Raw genomic sequence first — 17620 nt, forward strand, 5'->3', positions numbered from 1 at the left:
CCCAATTTGCGGAGCCAGGAGACTGAATCCTTAACACTCCGAGCTCCTCCAGAAGCAACAAAAATCCTCTACGGATGGCCACGTGGAATGTTCAAACACTCACTGCGGAGGAGAGGCTGCCACTCCTCTGTCGGGAGCTGGACCGGTACCGCCTGGATCTCTGCGGTATTCAGGAGGTCTGGTGGACCGGCTCTGGCTCCTTCCACCATGAGGGGTGGACAGTCCTCTACTCGGGGCAGGAGACTGCTAAACAACAGGGAGTGTCTATTAAGAGCGTGGTAGTGAGGTGTGGGAAGCTGTAAGCCCCAGGCTACTTTGGGCTCGCCTTCCCATCAACCGGAGGCGAGGAGTGGTGGTCGTGGTTACTTATGCCCCCACCGAAGACGAACATCCGTGGAGGGATGCAGGCAAAGCCGATGAGTCAGATGCCTTCTATGACCTCCTGTCACAGGTGCTGGCTAAAGTGGCTACTCGGGATAGAGTCATCTTGTTCGGTGACTCAATGCCCGAGTTGGTCATGATGTTAGCACCTGGTCTGGAGTGATTGGAAGGCATGGGCCAGATCAGCTCAATAACAACGGTAGGAGGCTGCTAGATTTTTGTGCAGCCCATGGACTTGTAATTACCAACACGCTCTTCCGGCATCGTCGCATCCACACAACATCATGGATGCATGCCGGGTCCAAGCAAGAACATCTACTGGACTACATAGTGATGGACCAGCGGATGAGGCCCCATGTCCTTGACACCAGGATCTACCGTGGAGCTGATCTGCCCACTGACCATCGACTAGTCATCTGTAAGATGCGCCTGCCATTCTTCCACTCCGGTGGTGGGTGTACACCCAGGACCCCATTCACACCCATCGTGGCATGGTCTCAGCTAGCTGATGAAAGTTGCAAGTGACAATTCCATCATTGCTTGCGGCTGTGAGTGGCTGGCGGAGGTGCTATCTGTTGAGGAAGTACTGAAGGCGATCTAGAGCCTGAGACCAGGAAAGGCACCGGGCAGAGATGATCTCCCAAGCGAAATGCTGAGGGAGGGTGGCGTTTGTGCACAAACTGCCCTATATGACATCATAACAACAGTCTGGGCCACTGGACGGGTTCCGCAGGATTGGAAGGATGCCCTGGTGGTCCCGCTCTTTAAGAAGGGGGACCGCACAGACTGTAACAACTACAGGGGCATCTCACTCCTCAGTGTGCCAGGAAAGGTCCTGGCAAGGATTATTCAACATCGCCTTGCTAGGCACGCTGAGGAGAGGCTTGCAGAGGCCCAATGTGGTTTCAGGAAAGGGTGGTCCTGCACAGATGCCATATTTTGTCCGTCTGCTACAGCAGAGGTGTAGGGAATTCCAACAAGACCTACATCTCTGCTTTATTGACCTGGTCAAGGCCTATGATACCATCAGTAGGCCTGGGCTCTGGGTTGTTCTTCGTGCTTTCGGAGTCCCTGACCCTCTGCTCACGATCATTAAGGACCTTCATGATGGTGAGCGGGCCCGGGTAAAACTACGTGGCCGGGAATCAGAGCCTTTCCCTGTACACCTTGGGGTTCGACAAAGATGTCCTCTGGCTGCCACATTATTTAACATCTATTTCAACAACGTAGTTCGTGAAGCCTTCAATGGCTGTACCGGAGGATTATTATTTGGTACAGATACAATGGGAGGCTGATCGACGCCCGGGTGCGATCAAGGGATGGCTCCCTATTGGTCAACCATGTTATGTATGCCGATGATTTGGTAATTGCTGCTCACTCAGAGGAGGAGTTAGAGGTACTGCTGCTGAACCTGGAACTTGCCACTAAGAGGTGGGGACTTACCATCAGCCCAACCAAAACTAAGCACCTGCCTGGGTATTTTGTACCATCGGACACTCCACCCCTACAACTCCCAATTGGTGATAGGGCAGTTGTGGAGAGAGTGGAGTGATTCCCATACATAGGAAAGTGTGCTCATGACCGGCTCCGGTTTGACAGCAGAGGTCTCACTCCGAATCAGTCGAGCGGCATTATCTTTTTATCGGTTGCATAATACTGTGTGGAAGCTACCTGGTCTGTCGCTCCGCACGAAGCTTCAGGTCTTCTCGGCCACAGTCATTCCCTCCCTTCTCTACGCTTGTGAAACGTGGACCCCCCTAATGGAACATCTTCGCCAATTAGAAACATTTAGGCTGGCCTGCCTACGATCCATCCTGGGTTTCACCAGGCTGGATTGTGTGAGGAGCTCACAAATCCTTGAAAGATCTGGGCAAAGTCCCATCAGTGAGCTCCTCCGGCAGGCAAGGCTGCGTTGGCTGGGTCATGTAGCCCGCATGCCCAGCCACCGCATGCCTAAACAGCTTTTGTTCGGCCGGATCGAGGGGGCTAAACGGGCGCGGCACGGGCTAGAGAAGAGATGGAGTGATGTGGTACAGGAGGACGTGGAGCTGAGTGGACTTGCCGATGACTGGTACCAGCGGTGTCAAGATCGGCCTCAGTGGAGGAGGCTCGTGAAGGACGCTTCTGGGCAGTTGGAGGCAGTCGCCCTCCAACAACAACGGAGGGCGGAGGAGCGACGCTCACAACAACGAGCGGAGCGCCGGGTGGCTAAAGCACAGCAAGTTGGCACAGTAGGGGGCACAGGTGGTGCATCAGCCAGTCATCTCGGTCATCTCAGTCAGTCGACCCGTGGCACCTGGGTCTGCCCCGTGACCTCCTGCCAGCGGGCGTTCGACACTTCACGTGGCCTCAAGGTGCACATGGCCTGGCACAAGCGTCGTGGTGACGTCACCGCGGCTGTTGTTGTTGTTGAGGGGAGCGGTGGTGCAGCGGTTAGCGCTACGCTGCACTACGAATCTGGCGACCCGAGTTCGATTCCCGTTCACGGCCAACACCAGTGACGATTATCTGAACCGGTCCTGGGCCTCCCCTAGGTCGACTCAGCCTCAAATGAGTACCTGGCGCATTGTGTAAACATCGCCACTGGGGAGACAAAGGCGGCCGGGCGTGGTGCTGGCCACCCACCCCCTTGTGTGCCGTGCCGGCCTTCATAGGTGCTCGCTAACAGCACTTGCCCCAACAGTCTGTTACAGGCTATACGGGGGATCTTTGTCTTTGTATAGATGTGTGTGTTGTGTCTAGATGTGTGTGGGCGTGTGTAAGTGTGTCTTGACGCGTATAGTTGTGTGTACAGGTGTGTGTACAGGTGTGTGTAAGGTGTGTGTAAGGTGTATCCAGGTGTTTGTACAGGTGTGTGTACAGGTGTGTGTGTACAGGTGTGTGTACAGGTGTGTGTAAGGTGTGTGTACAGGTGTGTGTGTGTACAGGTGTGTGTAAGGTGTATCCAGGTGTTTGTACAGGTGTGTGTACAGGTGTGTGTGTACAGGTGTGTGTACAGGTGTGTGTAAGTGGTTTGTACAGGTTGTGTGTCCAGGTTTGTGTACAGGTGTGTGTAAGGTGTGTGTACAGGTGTGTGTGTGTGTACAGGTGTGTGTACAGGTGTGTGTTGTCTCGAGGTATGTATGGGCGTGCGTAGGTGTGTCCTGATGTGTATAGATGTGTGTACAGGTGTGTGTGTGTACAGGTGTGTGTGTGTGTGTACAGGTGTGTGTGTGTTGTGTCTAGATGTGTGTGGGCGTGTGTCGGTGTGAGTGTGCAGGTGAGTGTGTAGGTGTGTGTGTGTGTGTACAGGTGTGTGTGTGTTGTGTCTAGATGTGTGTGGGCGTGTGTCGGTGTGAGTGTGCAGGTGAGTGTGTAGGTGTGTGTGTGTGTGTACAGGTGTGTGTGTGTTGTGTCTAGATGTGTGTGGGCGTGTGTCGGTGTGAGTGTGCAGGTGAGTGTGTAGGTGTGTGTGTGTGTGTACAGGTGTGTGTGTGTTGTGTCTAGATGTGTGTGGGCGTGTGTCGGTGTGAGTGTGCAGGTGAGTGTGTAGGTGTGTGTGTGTGTGTACAGGTGTGTGTGTGTGTTGTGTCTAGATGTGTGTGGGCGTGTGTCGGTGTGAGTGTGCAGGTGAGTGTGTAGGTGTGTGTGTGTGTGTACAGGTGTGTGTGTGTGTTGTGTCTAGATGTGTGTGGGCGTGTGTCGGTGTGAGTGTGCAGGTGAGTGTGTAGGTGAGTGTGTGTGTGTTGTGTCTAGATGTGTGTGGGCGTGTGTCGGTGTGAGTGTGCAGGTGAGTGTGTAGGTGTGTGTGTGTGTGTGTGTTGTGTCTAGATGTGTGTGGGCGTGTGTCGGTGTGAGTGTGCAGGTGAGTGTGTAGGTGTGTGTGTGTGTGTGTGTTGTGTCTAGATGTGTGTGGGCGTGTGTCGGTGTGAGTGTGCAGGTGAGTGTGTAGGTGTGTGTGTGTGTGTGTGTTGTGTCTAGATGTGTGTGGGCGTGTGTCGGTGTGAGTGTGCAGGTGAGTGTGTAGGTGTGTGTGTGTGTGTGTGTTGTGTCTAGATGTGTGTGGGCGTGTGTCGGTGTGAGTGTGCAGGTGAGTGTGTAGGTGTGTGTGTGTGTGTGTGTTGTGTCTAGATGTGTGTGGGCGTGTGTCGGTGTGAGTGTGCAGGTGAGTGTGTAGGTGTGTGTGTGTGTGTGTGTTGTGTCTAGATGTGTGTGGGCGTGTGTCGGTGTGAGTGTGCAGGTGAGTGTGCAGGTGAGTGTGTGTGCGAGTGTGTGTATGTGTGTGCGAGTGTGTGTATGTGTGTGCGAGTGTGTGAGAGTCAGATAGCGTGAGATGCAGCAAAACGTGAAATGGTTGAAAAAATCTGGACTCAGTTCAAAAATGCGACGTATGTGTGTGTACGTGTGTGTATGTGTGTGTACGTGTGTGTATGTGTGTGTATGTGTGTGTGTATGTGTGTATCTGTGTATGTGTGTGTGTACGTGTGTGTACGTGTGTGTGTATCTGTGTGTGTGTGTATGTGTGTGTGTATCTGTGTATGTGTGTGTGTATGTGTGTATGTGTGTGTGTAGCTGTGTATCTGTGTATGTGTGTGTGTATATGTGTATGTGTGTGTGTATGTGTGTATCTGTGTATGTGTGTGTACGTGTGTGTATGTGTGTGTGTATGTGTGTATATGTGTATGTGTGTGTACGTGTGTGTACGTGTGTGTATGTGTGTGTGTATGTGTGTATATGTGTATGTGTGTGTACGTGTGTGTACGTGTGTGTACGTGTGTGTATGTGTGTGTATGTGTGTGTGTATGTGTGTATCTGTGTATGTGTGTGTGTACGTGTGTGTACGTGTGTGTGTATCTGTGTGTGTATATGTGTGTGTGTATCTGTGTATGTGTGTGTGTATGTGTGTATCTGTGTATGTGTGTGTGTAGCTGTGTATCTGTGTATGTGTGTGTGTATATGTATATGTATGTGTGTGTGTATCTGTGTGTGTATAGCTGTGTATCTGTGTACGTGTGTGTGTATCTGTGTGTGTGTGCGTGTGTGTGTGTGTATCTGTGTGTGTGTGTGCGTGTGTGTGTGTGTGTATCTGTGTGTGTGTGTGTATCTGTGTATGTGTGTGTGTATCTGTGTATGTGTGTGTATCTGTGTATGTGTGTGTATCTGTGTATGTGTGTGTGTGCGCGTGTGTGTGTGTATCTGTGTGTGTGCGTGTGTGCGTGTATCTGTCTAAGTGTGTGTGCGTGGGGAGCGGTGGTGCAGCGATCAGCGCAACGCTGCGCTACGAACCCGGCGACCCGAGTTCGATTCCCGCTCACGACCAACACCACCGGTGACGATTACCTGAACCGTTCCTGGGCCTCCCCTAGGTCGACTCAGCCTCAAATGGCTTCCCGGTGCGGGTGTTGTAGTAAACAAACAGCGTGAGGCCGGAGGGCGTCGAAATGCGAACAGCACCAGGACAATACCACGATCAGGACATGGGACATCCCTTCCCTGCGTCGAACGCTGTTTGAGACGAGGCTCTAAAGAAAGCTGTCGCTGCTGTGGATTGATGCATGAAATGACGTCACGCGACCCACCCCCCCCCCCTCAAATGTGACGTCACAAAGCTCTGCCCCCCTCCCCCCTCCCCACAAAGCCATATTTCCATTTTTTGAAAATAAAACACGCGGCAATATTTTGAAAAGGAAAACAAAGTTCAAGAAAAATAAAAATGTATTTTTTCAAGGGGGGCGTCCATAAATGACGTCACGCGATTTTGGACGATTTTTGACCCCCCCCCCTCGTCACACGGCGTCACAAAAAGTCCGACCCCCCCTCAAATGACGTCACAAAGCTCTGCCCCCCCCCCAAACCATATTTCCATTTTTGAAAATAAAACACGCTTCAAATCGCTTTAAACTATTGTCATTGTAGTGCGTATTTAATGTGGCGCTGCACTCTGATGTTGTAGGAGAAAACATTTATTTAAAAGTCTATTTAATTCAGTAGAACGTGTTGTTTATATTTATTTAAAGTTGCGCATTTTGATGTGACGTCACATTTCTCACCCCCCCCCCTCGTCACACATCGTCACAAATGTCTGACCCCCGAAACGCGATTTTAAAGGGGCAAACACTCAGAAAAAAACCCCAACAACTTAGGGACCGTCCATAAATGACGTCACGCACCTGGGGGGGGGGGGTGAGACATTTGTGACGATGTGTGACGAGGGGGGGGGGGGGTTTGAGAAATGTGACGTCACATCAAAATGCGCAACTTTAAATAAATTTAGACAACACGTTCTACTTAATTAAATATAGTTTTTACTAAATGTTTTCTCCTACAACATCAGAGTGCAGCGCCACATTAAATACGCACTACAATGACAATAGTTTAAAGCGATTTTAAGCATTTTTTATTTTCTAAATGGAAATATGTCTTTTGGGGGGGGGGGGGGCAGAGCTTTGTGACGTCATATTTGAGGGGGGGGGGTCTGACTTTTTGTGACGCCGTGTGACGAGGGGGGGGGGGGGTCAAAAATCGTTCAAAATCGCGTGACGTCATTTATGAACGGCCCCCAAGGGACAGGGAAATGTGGGAGAGAGGTCATCGCAGCCTTGAGTACGAACACAGGGGGGTCACGTGGAGTCAGTCAGGAGATCGCCCCACACGTGACACATAAATGATGTTACATTCTTAGGTTTTTTCGGTAAAGTCAAGTAGGTAAAACATTAAAATTAATAAAAGTAAAAATAAAAATCACGATTTTTATTTCATGATTTTTATTTTATGATTATTTTACTTTTCTTAATTTTAATTTTACGTGACTTTACCGAAAAAACCCTAAGAATATGAATCATTGCAGTCACGAAAGCTTCAAATCTAGAATTAAATTATGTTAATTCGACATGGGGGAAGTGAAGTAAGGAGACCCCCCCCCCAACACGTGAAATATAAATTATGTCAATTAGACGAGCACGTGGGCAGCGATTCGCCAATTAACATAATTCACGTTGATAAATTAACATAATGTACGATAATAAATGTGCATAATGTACACGTGTGACTATAAAATAATATAATGTACAATGCCAGATTAGCAATACTCACTGTGACCCATTAGCATAACACATTAGCATAATATATTACATTGTCAGAATACTTCACATTAGTATAACACATTAGCATAATGTACCACATTAACATAATATATAACATTAGCGTAATGTATCACATTGTCAGAATACTTCACATTAGTATAACACATTAGCATAATGTACCACATTAACTTAATCTATCACATTAGCGTTATGTATCATATTGACATAATGCTCACATGTGCATAATGCCTTAACATAATGTGTCACATTAACATAAAATATCACCGCCTTTGCATGGCGGGTTCCTCCTGAGACGAGCCCAGGCGCGGCCCTCTGCTGCCTCACCGTGGCCACGCGAACGACTGCAGGAACCTACGAGAATGAATCCTCGCAGTCACGAAAGCTTCAAATCTAGAATTTCCTTCGGCTATTGACGGTAAAGCGCCACTCGCCCCACCCATTCACTGGCACAGTACCGCGATGTTCCTAGCAAGCGCGCGCTCAAAATCACCACCACATTACCGTGGCTTTAACGCACTAATCCGGTCAAAGCCCATCGCAAACTTCCATTGAGTGCGCTTTCTTTCGGCTATTTACGGTAAAGCGTCACTCCCCACCCCATCCATTCATCCCCGCGCCATACCGCGATGTTCCTAGCAAACGCGCACTCAAAATCACCACCACCACCACGACTTTAATGCACTATTCCGGTCAAAGCCCATCGCAAACGCCCTCGAAGTGCGCTTTCCTTCAGCTACTTACGGTAAAGCGTCACTCTATCATCAACCCATTCACTGGCACAGTACCGCAATGCCCCGAGCAAACGCGCACTAAAAAATCACCACCACATTACCGTGGCTTTAACGCACTAATCCGGTCAAAGCCCATCGCACACGTACTCTCAGTGCGCTTTTATTCGGCTACTTACGGTAAAGCGCCACTCCCTCCATCAACCCATTCACTGGCACAGTACCGCGATGTTCCTAGCAAACGCGCACTCAAAATCACCACCACCACCACGACTCTAACGCACTAATCCGGTCAAAGCCCATCGCAAACGCCCTCAACGTGCGCATTTATTCGGCTACTTACGGTAAAACGCCACTCCCCACCCATTCACTAACACAGTACCGCAATGCCCCGAGCAAACGCGCACTCAAAATTACCACCACCACATTACCGTGGCTTTAACGCACTAATCCGGTCAAAGCCCATCGCAAACGTACTCTCAGTGCGCTTTTATTCGGATACTTGCGGTAAAGCGTCACTCCCTCCACCCCGACCCATTCACTGGCACAGTACCGCAATGTTCCTAACAGACGCGCACTCAAAATCACCATCACCACCACGACTTTAATGCACTAATCCGGTCAAAGCCAATCGCAAACGTCCTGTACATGCGCTTTTATTCGGATACTTGCGGTAAAGCGTCACTCCCTCCACCCCGACCCATTCACTCACACTGTACCGTAATGCCCCGAGCAAACGCGCACTAACAAACACCACCACCACCATCACCCACCCAACACAACCATCAACAACTTCCTACAACCAAACTCACTCGTCCCGCCTTCCCCGTTTCCGCAGACACAAACCCCGGCCACACACACGGGCGAAGAGATTGAACGGGCTGGTTGTTATTGTTGTTGTGTTATTTCGACGAAGCTTAGAGAAGATCTCACGTAGGCTGACGGTGGTGGTGGTAGTTGTGGTGGTGGTAGTTGTGGTGGTGGTAGTTGTGGTGGTGGTAGTTGTGGTGGTGGTAGTTGTGGTGGTGGTGGTTGGTTGTGGTGATGGCGCCCTACCCGGCCCTACGGTGCTGTGTGCGGGTGGTGAATTGGGTGCCGGTCGTCTTCATCGTCCTGGTCGTCTGCTGGTCCTACTTCGCATACGTCGTTGAGCTCTGCGTCTGTGAGTTTTACTACACACACACCACAGACACACACAGACACACCACACACAGACACACACCACACCACACAGAGACACACACCATACACACACACAGACACACCACACAGACACACCACACAGACACACCACGCACAGACACACCACACACATACACACACCACACACACAACAGACACACACCACACACAGAGACACACACACACCACACACAGACACACACCACACACAGACACACACCACACACAGACACACACCACAACAGACACACACACACCACACACACACCGCAGCTGTAAGATTATCAACATGACCACGACCATCAGAACTTTAATCATCACTAGCATCAGCAGTATTATCATCAGCAACACCAAACATAATCACCAATGTCATTATCACTATTAACATCATCGCTACCATCATCAACATCACCATCACTAGCAATCAGCATCACTACTACCATCACCACACGACCATCAACATCATCATCACTATCATTACCATCATCACTACCACCATTAACATCATCATTACCAACATCATAACCAATTGTCATTACCATTATCACCATCACTACCATCATTACCAATCATCACTCCCATCAACATCACAACCATCACCATTACCAACATCATCACCACCATCACCCCCATCAACATCACTACCATCATCATTACCAATATCACCAATCATCACTACCATCACCCCCATCAACATCACCTCCATCAACATCACATTACCAATATCATCATCATCATTACCAATCATCACTCCCATCAACATCACAACCATCACCATTACCAACATCATCACCATCACTCCCATCAACATCACCATTACCAACATCAACATCACCATTACCAACATCATCACCATCATTACTAATCATCACTGCCATCAGCATCACAACCATCACCATTACCAACATCATCACCATCACTACCATCATCATCACCATCACCCCCATCACAATTATACAAGGATAGGCATTGCATTGGGTTGAATGGGGGATTTGATTTCCTAGACTTGATAGGCACAACAGCGGCCGACCTCGCGCTCTGATTGGTAGAGCGTCCGCTCTTAGCCAATCAGCGCGGGCTTGGCGCCTATCCGCTCTGTGGTTTCTAAATCGCGGCCTGGTCTAGATTTTTAAACGCGTTTAAGCCACTTATAAAATGTGAACATTTACGTGAATTAACTCCAAAGTTGTTTGGACCGAACTTAAAAGTGATTGAGCTCTTTACGTGATGTTACCGAATGCTTCGCGTGACCTAAAGCTTCAATTTCTCGAAGCTGCTACGGTCCGGACAGGAAGTCTGTATGACTCCGGATATATGGGATGTACTTTCGCCCGGCATAGAAATGTGGAATTTCCTGTTTGTTCATTGGACTCTAACCGACGTTGCATAATGTTCTGTTTCCCCCCACAGTTACTGTGCAAAACATCGGCGAAAAAGGTAAATAACACATTTAGATGATTTTTTTTATTTGAAACGCATCGAAATACCAGACAGTAGAACTTTGTCTCTTAAGATTATTATTCTTTAAAGTATTATTATTCTGTAAAGTGTTATTATTTTAGTTTCATTACGCTGCCTTTGACCGCACACAACTTGCATTGTACACTCAGCCGCAACCTCGAGGTCACAAGTTCGATTCCAGCATGTCCCGCCTCTGGGCCTCCCTCCCCTCCCCTCCCTCCCCACCCAACCACCCACCTACCTACACACCCTCCCACACACCTACCCACACACCTACACACCCTCCCACCAACCCACACACCCTCCCTCCCACCAACCCACACACCCACCCACCAACCCACCTACCCTCCCACACACCCACCCACCAACCCACACACCCACACACCCACACACCCACACACCCACACACCCACACACCCACACACCCACCCACCCACACACCCACACACCCACCCACCAACCCACCCACCCACCAACCCACCCACCCACCCACCCACCAACCCACCCACCCACACACCCACACACCCACACACCCACCCACCCTCCCACACACCCACCCACCAACCCACACACCCTTCCACCCACCCACACACCCTCCCACCCACCCACACACCTACACACCCTACCACCCACACACCCTTCCACCCTCCCACCCACACACCCACACACCCTCCCACCCGTCCACCCACCCACACCCTCCCACCCACCCACACACTCCCACCCACCCACACTCACACCCACCCAGCCTCCCTCCCACCCAGCTTTGCTGGTTGTTGTATTTGTTGTTGATGCTGGTTGTTGCTGTTGTGTTGCTGATGACGCTGCTTGTTGTTGTTGTTGCCGCCGATGACACTGGTTGTTGTTGATGATGCTGGTTGTTGCTGTTGTGTTGTTGATGACACTGGTTGATGTTGATGATGCTGGTTGTTGCTGTTGTGTTGCTGATGACACTGGTTGATGTTGATGATGCTGGTTGTTGCTGTTGTGTTGTTGATGACACTGGTTGATGTTGTTGTTGTGTGTACGTGTCTCCCTCTCTCTCACAGTGGTCTACCTGCTAATATTGTTGATGACACTGATTGTTGTTGTTGTTGTTGTGTGTGTGTGTGTCTCTCTCTCACAGTGGTCTACCTGCTAATATTGTTGATGACACTGCTTGTTGATGTTGTTGTTGTTGTGTGTACGGGTCTCCCTCTCTCTCACAGTGGTCTACCTGCTAATATTGTTGATGACACTGTTGTTGTTGTTGTGTGTGTGTGTCTCCCTCTCTCTCTCTCACAGTGGTCTACCTGCTAATATTGTTGATGACACTGTTGTTGTTGTTGTTGTGTGTGTGTGTCTCCCTCTCTCTCACAGTGGTCTACCTGCTAATATTGTTGATGACACTGTTGTTGTTGTTGTGTGTGTGTGTGTCTCCCTCTCTCTCACAGTGGTCTACCTGCTAATATTGTTGATGACACTGGTTGTTGTTGTTGTTGTTGTTGTGTGTGTGTGTGTGTGTCTCCCTCTCTCTCTCTCACAGTGGTCTACCTGCTAATATTGTTGATTACACTGTTGTTGTTGTTGTGTGTGTGTGTGTCTCCCTCTCTCTCACAGTGGTCTACCTGCTAATATTGTTGATGACACTGTTGTTGTTGTTGTGTGTGTGTGTGTATGTGTGTCTCCCTCTCTCTCACAGTGGTCTACCTGCTAATATTGTTGATGACACTGGTTGATGTTGTTGTTGTGTGTGTCTCCCTCTCTCTCACAGTGGTCTACCTGCTAATATTGTTGATGACACTGTTGTTGTTGTTGTTGTGTGTACGTGTGTCTCCCTCTCTCTCACAGTGGTCTACCTGCTAATATTGTTGATGACACTGTTGTTGTTGTTGTGTGTACGTGTGTCTCCCTCTCTCTCACAGTGGTCTACCTGCTAATATTGTTGATGACACTGCTTGTTGATGTTGTTGTGTGTGTATGTGTCTCCCTCTCTCTCACAGTGGTCTACCTGCTAATATTCCACGTGCTGTTTGCTGTCTTGGTGTGGTCCTACTGGAAGACGATATTCACAGAGCCACAGGGGCCGCCAGCCGAGGTGAGAGATCGTGGGGGTGCCTTGCGGGTGTCGTGTGTGTGTGTGTGTCTAGTCTGTGTGTGTGTCTAGTGTGTGTGTGTCTCGTGTGTGTGTGTGTTTAGTGTGTGTGTGTGTCTAGTGTGTGTGTCTAGTGTGTGTGAGTGTCTATGTGTGTGTGTGTGTGTCTAGTGTGTGTGTGTGTCTAGTGTGTGTGTCTAGTGTGTGTGTCTAGTGTGTCTAGTGTGTGTGTGTGTCTAGTGTGTGTGTGTGTCTAGTGTGTGTGTGTGTAGTGTGTGTCTAGTGTGTGTGTCTAGTGTGTCTAGTATGTGTGTGTCTAGTGTGTGTGTCTCGTGTGTGTGTGTCTCGTGTGTGTGTGTGTCTAGTGTGTGTGTCTAGTGTGTCTAGTGTGTGTGTGTGTCTAGTGTGTGTGTGTGTGTGTAGTGTGTGTCTAGTGTGTGTGTCTAGTGTGTCTAGTATGTGTGTGTCTCGTGTGTGTGTGTCTCGTGTGTGTGTGTGTCTAGTGTGTGTGTGTGTGTGTCTAGTGTGTGTGTCTCGTGTGTGTCTAGTGTGTGTGTGAGTGTTTAGTGTGTGTCCAGTGTGTGAGTGTTTAGTGTGTGTGTGTCTAGTGTGTGTGTCTAGTGTGTGTGTCTCGTGTGTGTGTGTCTCGTGTGTGTGTGTGTCTCGTGTGTGTGTGTGTGTCTAGTGTGTGTGTCTAGTGTGTGTGTGTGTGTCTAGTGTGTGTCTAGTGTGTGAGTGTGTGTGTAGTGTGTGTGTGTCTAGTGTGTGTTTAGTGTGTGTGAGTGTTTAGTGTGTCTGGTGCCGGACGGGCAACTCTGTCGTGGACAGCGCTGTGAGGGGAGGGCCAATGCCGATTGACCTCTCCCCTCATGGCGTCTGTGACCACCACGGTGGCTCAATGGGGGCTCTGGACGGGTGCGAGGGGCTGGTAACCCCTCCACCTTCAATTGATTACCACTAAACCACAAATTAAATATGTAACTAATAAGCTTGTGCCGGAGGCCCCGGGGGGACAGGCATCTATGACGTCTCCTGGCCAAACCCCAATTGGCGGAGCCAGGAGATTGAATCTTTACCCTCGGGGCTCCTCCAGAAGCAACGAAAAACCACTTTGTGTGGCCACGTGGAATGTTGGAACGCTCACTGCGGAGGAGAGGCTGCCACTCCTCTGTCGGGAGCTGGACCGGTACCGCCTGGATCTCCATGGCATTCAGGAGGTCTGGTGGACCGGCTTTGGCTCCTTCCACCATGAGGGGTGGACAGTCCTCTACTCGGGGCAGGAGACTGCCAAACAACAGGGTGAATGAAGGGGGCATGGGAGCGTGGCGGTGAGGTGTGGGAAGCTGTAAGCCCCAGGCTACTTTGGGCTCGCCTTCCCATCAACCGGAGGCAAGGAGTGGTGGTCGTGGTTACTTATGCCCCCACCGAAGACGAACATCCATGGAGGGATGCAGGCAAAGCCAATGAGTCAGATGCCTTCTATGACCTCTTGTCACAGGTGCTGGCTAAAGTGGCCACTCGGGACAGAGTCATCTTGTTGGGTGACTTCAATGCCCGAGTTGGTCATGATACTGGCACCTGGTCTGGAGTGATTGGAAGGCATGGGCCAGATCAGCTCAATAACAACGGTAGGAGGCTGCTAGATTTTTGTGCAGCCCATGGGCTTGTAATTACCAACACGCTCTTCCGGCATCGGCTCATCCACACATCAAGGATGCATGCCGGGTCCAAGCAAGAACATCTGCTGGACTACATAGTGACGGACCAGCGGATGCGAGCCCATGTCCTTGACACCAGGACCTACCGTGGAGCTGATCTGCCCTCTGACCATCGACTAGTCATCTGTAAGATGCGCCTGCCATTCTTCCACTCCAGTGGTGGGTGTACACCCAGGACCCCATTAAAACCTAAAGTGGTCTGGTCTCAGTTAGCTGATGAAAGTTGCAAGCGAGAATTTCATCATCGCTTGCGGCTGGGGTTGGCATCGTCCCCCTCTCCTCCTGATGTCGATGGTAAATTGGCGAGGTTTAGGACTGTGACTCATGCAGCTGCAATGGCTGCTTTGGGTACACCTTCCAGACCTCCCCAGAGACCCTGGCTGACAGAGGAGGTGTTCAGGATAGTTGAGAAAAAGCGACAAGCCCACTCTCATCGGCTACAGCATCCCACGTCAGAGAATGAGGAGGCTTACCGCAGCCTTCGCTTGGAGGTTTGGAGAGCCGTAAGGCGCTTGAAAGATCTGGGCAAAGTCCCATCGGTGAGCTCCGGCAGGCAAAGCTGCGTTGGCTGGGTCATGTAGCCCGCATGCCCAGCCACCGCATACCTAAACAGCTTTTGTTCGGCCGGATCGAGGGGGCTAAACGGGCGCGGCACGGGCTAGAGAAGAGATGGAGTGATGTGGTACAGGAGGACGTGGAGCTGAGTGGACTTGCCGATGACTGGTACCAGCGGTGTCAAGATCGACCTCTGTGGAGGAGGCTCGTGAAGGACGCTACTGGGCAGTTGGAGGCAGTCGCCCTCCAACAACAACGGAGGGCGGAGGAGCGACGCTCACAACAACGAGCGGAGCGCCGGGTGGCTAAAGCACAGCTATTTGGCACAGTAGGGGCACAGGTGGTGCATCAGCCCGTCATCTCGGTCATCTCAGTCGACCCGTGGCACCTGCTGGGTCTGCCCCGTGACCTCCTGCCAGCGGGCGTTCGACATTTCACGTGGCCTCAAGGTGCACATGGCCTGGCACAAGCGTCGTGGTGACGTCACCGCCACTTAGTGGCGAATGGCGGTTGTTGTTGTTTGTGTGTGGGGAGCGGCAGTGGAGCGGTTTGCGCTCCGCGCTACGAACCCGGCCACCCATAACGGTGCCAATTATTTTTTCAACCGGTCCTGGGCCTCCCCTAGGTCGACTCGGCCTCAACTGAGTGCCTGCTGCAATAGTGTGTAAACATCGCCACTGGGGAGACAAAGGTGGCCGGGCGAGCGTGAGCAAAGCCATCCCATCGTCGCAGCCACCACCTCCGAGCCATGCTAATTAGTGCCTCGTTAATAGTTAATGAGCCATGCCAGGTGGCTCGTTAATTGGTAATTTACAAATCCGGATCTCCCCCCCCCCCCCCCCCCCCAAATCGGAGAGTTCAATTCACCCGCTCATGGCCACCAAACATCTATCAGGATCTTTTTTTCCCCCTCCAACCCAGCTTAAATATACGCTGCCAAGCCTGGTGTTGTTTCATTCAGACGCTGTCTTCCCGACAGACCTGTTTCTTCACCTGAGGACGGCTGCTTGCGTTGTGGCCGAAACGTCGTGAGAATTATTTTATTGTCGTCTTGGTTCTTTCGGTAAAGTCACGCAGAAGGAAAAAACAACAAAACAATAAAAATAAAACACAACAAAACAATTCCCACAAATTATGTTTTATTTTATTATTTCCCTTCTACGTGACTTTACCGAAAGAACCAAGAAGATCTATGAGGATCGTCCGTTTGGGTTCTTGCGCATCCTCCGTAGGCCGAACGAGACGAGCATGATCTCCGCAAGATTGTTATGATTGTAATGACGACTTGGACGCACTTGCCTTGAGATGGTTTCTTCATTCTTGATTTGAAGTTTTCGTGACTGCAGGGATCCATGCTCTGTGGTTCTTTCGCTAAAGTCACGTGGGTATGAAAAAATATAAATGAAATCACGACGTAAAAAATATAAATGAAATCACGACGTTTCGATTGCAACACAAGCAATCATCATCAGGTGTGAAAACCACGGCAATAAAATATTTTGCTGAAGTTAAACATTTTCTTGCTGTGGTTTTCCCACTAGTCCCGTCACACTGCAGGCTGACTCCTCTGTCATTACCTCCCGTGGCCACCAGTCCACTCGCACTGCAGGCTGACTCCCCTGTCATTACCTCCCGTGGCCACTAGTCCATTCGCACTGTAGGCTGACTCCCCTGTCATTACCTCCCGTGGCCACTAGTCTACTCACACTGCAGGCTGACTCCCCTGTCATTACCTCCCGTGGCCACCAGTCCACTCGCACTGCAGGTTGACTCCCCTGTCATTACCTCCCGTGGCCACTAGTCCACTCACACTGCAGGCTGACTCCCCTGTGATTACCTCCCGTGGCCACTAGTCCACTCACACTGCAGGTTGACTCCCCTGTCATTACCTCCCGTGGCCACCAGTCCACTCGCACTGCAGGTTGACTCCCCTGTCATTACCTCCCGTGGCCACTAGTCCACTCACACTGCAGGCTGACTCCCCTGTGATTACCTTCCGTGGCCACTAGTCCACTCGCACTGCAGGCTGACTCTCCTGTCATTACCTCCCGTGGCCACTAGTCCACTCACACTGTAGGCTGACTCCCCTGTGATTACCTCCCGTGGCCACTAGTCCACTCGCACTGCAGGCTGACTCCCCTGTGATTACCTCCCGTGGCCACTAGTCCACTCACACTGTAGGCTGACTCCCCTGTGATTACCTCCCGTGGCCACTAGTCCACTCGCACTGCAGGCTGACTCCCCTGTCATTACCTCCCGTGGCCACTAGTCCACTCACACTGCAGGCTGACTCTCCTGTTATTACCTCCCGTGGCCACTAGTCCACTCACACTGCAGGCTGACTCCCCTGTCATTACCTCCCGTGGCCACCAGTCCACTCGCACTGCAGGCTGACTCCCCTGTCATTACCTCCCATGGCCACTAGTCCACTCACACTGCAGG

General features: G+C 50.7%; 1 protein-coding gene across 3 annotated transcripts in view; it reads left to right on the forward strand.

Moving 5' to 3' along the window:
* Positions 1-8932: 8932 nt before the first annotated feature.
* The window catches only part of LOC144950959 (palmitoyltransferase ZDHHC20-B-like), a 30662-nt gene continuing 21974 nt past the window's right edge, over positions 8933-17620 (forward strand). For all 3 annotated transcript variants that reach the window (XM_078881140.1, XM_078881142.1, XM_078881141.1), the window contains exons 1-3: positions 8933-9353; positions 10784-10810; positions 12814-12908. In XM_078881140.1, coding sequence (XP_078737266.1) covers positions 9236-9353; positions 10784-10810; positions 12814-12908 — 240 coding nt within the window. In that variant the 5' untranslated portion in view covers positions 8933-9235. The remainder of the gene's footprint in view (positions 9354-10783; positions 10811-12813; positions 12909-17620) is intronic.

The sequence above is a fragment of the Lampetra fluviatilis genome, chromosome 60, assembly GCF_964198595.1.
Source record: "Lampetra fluviatilis chromosome 60, kcLamFluv1.1, whole genome shotgun sequence".
Taxonomy (NCBI): Eukaryota; Metazoa; Chordata; class Hyperoartia; order Petromyzontiformes; family Petromyzontidae; genus Lampetra; species Lampetra fluviatilis.